Source organism: Maylandia zebra, linkage group LG22 (genome assembly GCF_041146795.1).
Source record: "Maylandia zebra isolate NMK-2024a linkage group LG22, Mzebra_GT3a, whole genome shotgun sequence".
In the NCBI taxonomy this organism is placed as follows: Eukaryota; Metazoa; Chordata; class Actinopteri; order Cichliformes; family Cichlidae; genus Maylandia; species Maylandia zebra.
The window spans coordinates 36,748,556-36,754,555 of NC_135187.1; the positions used below are offsets into that span (position 1 = coordinate 36,748,556).

The following is a 6,000-nucleotide window of genomic DNA, read 5'->3' on the forward strand; positions in this document are numbered from 1 at the left end:
CTCTGTGTAGGAGGTACAGGATGGCATCCTCCACTCCGACACCCGCCTTGTATGCAAACTGTAGTGGGTCCTGGGCATGTTGTACCTGTGGTCGGAGGAGGTTGAGGAAGAGCCGCTCTAGAGTCTTCATAAGATGTGACGTCAGTGCCACCGGTCGGAAGTCATTCAGCTCATTGGGCCGGTTCTTTTTGGGGACCGGGACGATGCAGGATGTCTTCCATAGGGCGGGCACTCTCCCCAGTCGCAGACTGAGGTTGAAGACTCGTTGTAGCGGCTCCCCAAGTTCAGCAGCACACGCCTTTAGCATCCTAGGACACACCTTGTCTGGGCCTGCTGCCTTTCTGGGGCGAAGCTTCCTCAGTTGTCTCCTGACCTGATCCACTGTGACACTGGGAGATGTTTGGGAAGAGGGGAGGGGGGGAGATGTCTTGCTGCTGAGAGAGGGATTGGAGGAGGGGGGTGTCATGGTGTCAGGAAGGGGGGGAAGCGAGGGAGGTAGGAGAGTGGGGAGAGGACTCTGTAGTGAAGGTGAGGGTGGGGGGGTTGTGGGCTGGTCAAACCTGTTGAAGAAGTTGTTGAGTTCGTTTGCCTTCTCCACAGTCCCCCCCACTGTGCTTTTCTTGGTGTTGTGGCCTGTGATGGTTTTCACACCATTCCAGACCTCCCTCATATTGTTCCTCTCCAACTTCTGCTCCACCTTCCTCCTGTAGGTGTCCTTTGCTTCCCTCAGGCAGCATTTCACCTCCCGCTGTGCTGCTTTCATCTCCTCCTTCACTTTGCTCCTGAAAGCCTTCTTCTTCATGTTGAGGACAGCTTTGACTTCCTGTGTTACCCACGGTTTGTTATTAGGATAACACCGTACCGTCTTAGCAGGGGCGACCGTGTCCACACAAAAGTTGAGGTAGTCTGTAAGACAGTGTGTCGCCCCCTCTATGTCCTCACCATGTGGGCTCAGGAGCACATCCCAGTCTGTGGTGTCATAGCAGTCTCTCAGAGCATCCTCCTTTTCTGGGGTCCTAATTATTTATGTATTTCACATTTTAATTAATTATTGACACATTTAATTAATTCTTTAATGATATATTTATTTATTTCATTTTGGCAGTCCTGGCGTTCCATAGCTCTGTCTGCCTATGAACGTGTTTGTGAATATTCAGAATGAAAGCGCTAAGACGAGAGCCAACATCAGGTCCCCTCCACCAAAACTGTGCCATGTAGAGTTTGTGTTGTTCAGCATGGTGATAATCTGCTTATTGCCTCCAACATGTTACACATCCATGTAATCTTATTTGGAGTCGAGGCTCTTATTTATTCAAAGAACAACGTTGGCCTTTCACTTCTATTGATCACCTACGTTTCACTGCGTGTGTGTGTGTGTGTGTGTGTGTGTGTGTGTGTGTGTGTGTGTGTGTGTGTATGTGTGTGTGTGTGTGTGTGTGTGTGTGTGTGTGCGTGTGTGCACACCTCTCCTTCACAACATTACATCTGCGGTGCGTGAATAATGGGAGGAGGTGGCAAAAAGATCAGCTTGCTGCTTTTTAAAAATACATCCATATTATTATTATTACATACTTATAAAAAGAAACAATGTGCATTTGACTGCATAAAGTAACCATCACACTATTTTTCTTATTTATTTTATTTTGTTTTTACTTTTTCTAATATTTCTCTCACTCAGCTTTTCCTTTAGTCCACTGTGCTGCTGTAACAAGTGAATTTCCCACAGAAACCAAAAGCAGGGCCTCGCGCACAAAGCAAAGCTGGATGTCGCTCTGTCATCAACAAGTGTTTGTGTCTGTAGTTTACTGCGACGGCTGCGCCTGTAATTCACTGTAATCCAACCCACTGTTCACCCAGTAGATTTATTCAGGTTCCTCCAAACACACTCATTTGAACTGTACTTGGCCTATAAAAAGGCATCGTGGGAACTGTTGCAGATACAAATCACAAAATGCTGGAATCACAAATTGAATCACAGTAAGTCAGTCCTCATTTTTAAGGTGTCCACAGGTAAATATCTTCACTGCACATGAAAGGTTCTTCTTTGAAGATGCTGTCCAAGTCCTCATGCTGGAGACCCGTTCTTGGATGTCTGTCACTGTGACGGTTTGCTGGAGCCTGCTCAGGGAGGCTGCTGTGGTCTCCTCTCAGCTCTGTTAGCCAATGAGCTTTGCTGTTATGTGTTGCATCCTTCTCCCATATGCTCCGTCTCCAGCCTCAGTGGGCTATTCTCTGTTGTTCCCCTGACACTGAGAGCACAACTTGGATGGTTTACTTGTGCACACGTGCTGTTGTTGAATATCTTGATCTGATCTGCACATAAATATCTTGTTGTGTTCTCTGTAAGTTATTATCTTTGTCTGAGACATTTCATAGCTGTGGAGACAGATGAGGGATGTTTGATAGTTAAAGGATGGATTTGGACTAGAAGGTTTTATTGCCTGGCAGCTGTGAAACCAAAGGAGAACACTCCATCACTTTGAGCCATGCTTTGTAGCGTCTATGCAAACCATGGAAACACAAAAGCATTCCACTGTCACACTCAGACCTCTAGCTGTGCAAGCCCCATTCAGCTTTTCATGTCCTTGTTTAAATCCAGGTAGAGTACTTTCATGATAACACCTGGCCCATAACGTCTACCCCTAAGACCTCAGCATTAATCACAACATCACCTGCGTGCACAGCAGTCACTCTTGAGTATGTGAGTTCATCAGGGCTGTTAGTAGTATGAATGCAAAGGTGTCCCACTCAGACCCATTGTCAGCAGCATAAGCCACTTACAATATTTCAAAACACCTTGCTGCCATCCTGCACCACTTGTGGGGAACACCCCACACCACATCAAGAACTCCACCGACTTCACCGACAAGGTCCAGAAACTTCCCCTGGATCCAGATGAAACCATGGTGTCCTTTGATGTAGTCTCTCTCTTCACCTGCATACCCACCACGGAGGCCGTGGAGACTGTCAGAAAACGACTACAAGAAGACAGCTCATTGGAAGACAGGACCAATTTCACCACGATCAGATCTGCACACTGTTAGACCTCTGCCTCACCACTACATACTTCAAATACAACGAAGGCTTCTACAGACAAAAACATGGCTGTGCCATGGGCTCCCCGTGTCACCTATTGTAGCAACCTTTACATGAAGGAAGTGGAAAGGAAGGCTCTTGGTTCTTTCAAAGGAAGAGTACCCAGCCACTGGTACAGATATGTGGACGACACCTGGGTCAAAATCAAGACACAAGAAGTGGAATCCTTCACTGCGCACATTAACGCTGTGGATAAAAACATCAAGTTCACCAGGAAGACACAAAGGACGACTGTTTGCCTTTCCTGGACTGCGCTGTGCACATTGAAGAGAACGGAAACTCCCACTAGGTTTAAATCTCTCTCCACTATTTGACCTTAGAACTGAAGAAGCTTCTCGGATGAGAGGTGAAACGTCCTCAAGCAACTCAAAGTCCAGACACTTTTCTTTCCAAGCTCCTTAGAGTACATAGAGATGATTTGATGATTTGACAGCAGCATGAACCTCAAAGGTGGTTAAATAGTGTTTAAAACAAAATGCTTTTCAGGATTTGTGCTCACAGCTGCAGACTGAGAAAATATGATTTTAGAACGAATCAAGCTAGAACCTACTGTCAGCATCGAGGCTCTCTGAGAGGACTTTAAAGTCTTTATCAACACAAGGACACAAGGAAGGAAGAATAAAATAAGTAAAATAGTGCCGTCACAAACAAGTCAACACTGCAAATAATAAAAGTGGAAAAGTACAACTAAAGATTTGTTTTGCTTTTAGTTCTGAATTATGACAAATACATGACAAGTCCACTGTTTTCATCTCGAGTCAGCTGAGTGTCAGAGGAGGACTGCAGAGGGAGCGCAGACGTCACTGACCTGACGTGTGGTGGTCGGAGCATCTTCCAAACACGTCACTGGGAACAAGAAAAGAAAGCTCGCCCTGGACTACAGTCTGAAAGTAAATGTGTCAGCATGCAGGATTACTTTATTGTTAACCGCGTCTGCACAAACTTAGATGAGGACGTTCCCCTTTAAGTATTTAGCTGTGCTTTTTGCTCTGGAGTTAATTTGTTGGTGATGAACGGCTGCAGTCACAGTTCGGGGTAAGGAGGTGCTGCTCCGCCTTCACTTGATTCAAACGGCTCGCAGACAGAACATCAGTGACCAGCAGCACTGCGGGACGCAGGTCTTTGCCATAAAGGCTGAACGTGCACTCAGTCACGACGCTTTGTGTTGTCGAAATTTTTGTCTAACAGCACAAAGAGGAAGTAAGACACACGGTTACATAAGTGCACAGCTGTGACCGACTCGGGAACAAACGAGTCTGTACTGCGTGAGCGAGTAGAACGGATCCACGTTACTAGAAAGTGACTGAAAACACTGCATCAGATGCCACAATCATGTCTGACCCAGAGGGGAATTACCTCTCACCTTCTAATCATTCAGTCTCTGCGGTGAGCCTCTGACAGCTCGTTTCTGACAGGAAGTGGTCACAGCGACGAGCACGCGCTGACATCACGCAGTGCTGAATTAAAACAACAGACTGAGAGAAGCTGTGTCACATGACAGCCAGTGTTTTATTGAGTATTCGATGAGTATGTATGTTCTCACAAGGCATTAAGTGTACAGCAAACTAAGCACTATTGTCATATATGATGATGGGCTCACTCCATGCCACAGTTCTGCCTGAACAGAAATATCGGGACTACGTGTCCACTACATGAACACATGTCCTGATGCCATGCACTAATATTGACCATGAGCTGGAAAACACAAACAAAATGAAATGCACTCACTCAGTATGAACATTTTTACATCACATGAAACGGGAGGAATTCATCACACGCGCTTTTAGATAAAGAGAATGACACGGGTGGCAACAATGTTATAAACAATGCCACAACAATAAGAACAACAACATCAACAGAACAATAACAGTATTAAAGCTTTTCATGACCATATCAACATTCAGTGTATTGGAAAATACAATCCCAATAGACTCTTTGTATAAAAAAGAAGCTTTTCAAGTCAGCATGGAACAAATAACAGTTTGTATCTCGGGGGTTGGGGGGGTGGATGACAGGGGCGGGTGTGCTTCCATAGATTCCAGAAGAGAGGAGGTGTGTGTGTGTGTGTGTTGGGGGAGGCGCTGGGGTCCTGGAGCTGCTCTATGTAGCGTAGCGCTTGGTCCACTGTTTGGCTATCCTGTCGTGCTCAGCTCTGTTAGTCAGGTACTGTGTGGCGATGCTTCCAACCAGAGGGTCAGCTGGAATACAAGAACAAACGGCAGACATGTTTAACCACGTGTTGGCTGTCACATGTTGAAAAGTATGGCAGGTAAATGAATTCTCTGAAACTCATAATATAAAAGACTGCACAGCCAGGCTTTAGGCACACTCAGCAGGACAGCTGTGCAAAAGCAAAACTATCTGTGACAGTGATGAGCGGGCGGTCAGCTGCCTCGGTATCCTGTATGTATTCAGTGTGGGGGAAGGGCTCTGACCAGGTCTCAGCCAGAATTTATTTTTGAAAACCTTCAGACGGGAATCACAACACTTCCTCCTGTCACATTGTTAGCGTGCTGCATGCAAAAACGTTTGATGCGCTGTGTGTCAGGACATCCTGAATAGGTCCAACAGATCTGTCTTTGGACGGTCAGGTAAGTCAAAATAAACTGGAACCTTCTAACAGGAATACAGAGGGTTGAATCGCCAGATATCAGCACTGCTCTTAAAAAGCCTGCATCAGTCAGCTGCTTGACTGTAAACGTCAGACTCTGAGTGGAAGCGAGATATTGCTGGGCACAGATGGGTCGTCTGTGAGAGTGGTGTACAGGACATGTTTACACAAACAGACATAAGGTGCTGTCTAACATCTGATTACCTGGCCTGTGGAACCACAGCCTCATCAAAGACCTCGGCTCATTGGAAGGCACAGAAATGTTGTTACAAGCACTGGTAACTCAAACACGT

The 6,000-nt window shown here is 46.1% G+C and overlaps 1 protein-coding gene across 1 annotated transcript in view; it reads right to left on the reverse strand.

The window, feature by feature from the left end:
* Nucleotides 1-4,586: 4,586 nt before the first annotated feature.
* Nucleotides 4,587-6,000, reverse strand: part of LOC101471788 (ubiquitin-conjugating enzyme E2 E2) — an 85,759-nt gene continuing 84,345 nt past the window's right edge. The window contains exon 6 of the mRNA XM_004561028.3: nucleotides 4,587-5,294. Within this exon, the coding sequence (XP_004561085.1) occupies nucleotides 5,197-5,294 (98 nt within the window). The 3' untranslated portion in view covers nucleotides 4,587-5,196. The remainder of the gene's footprint in view (nucleotides 5,295-6,000) is intronic.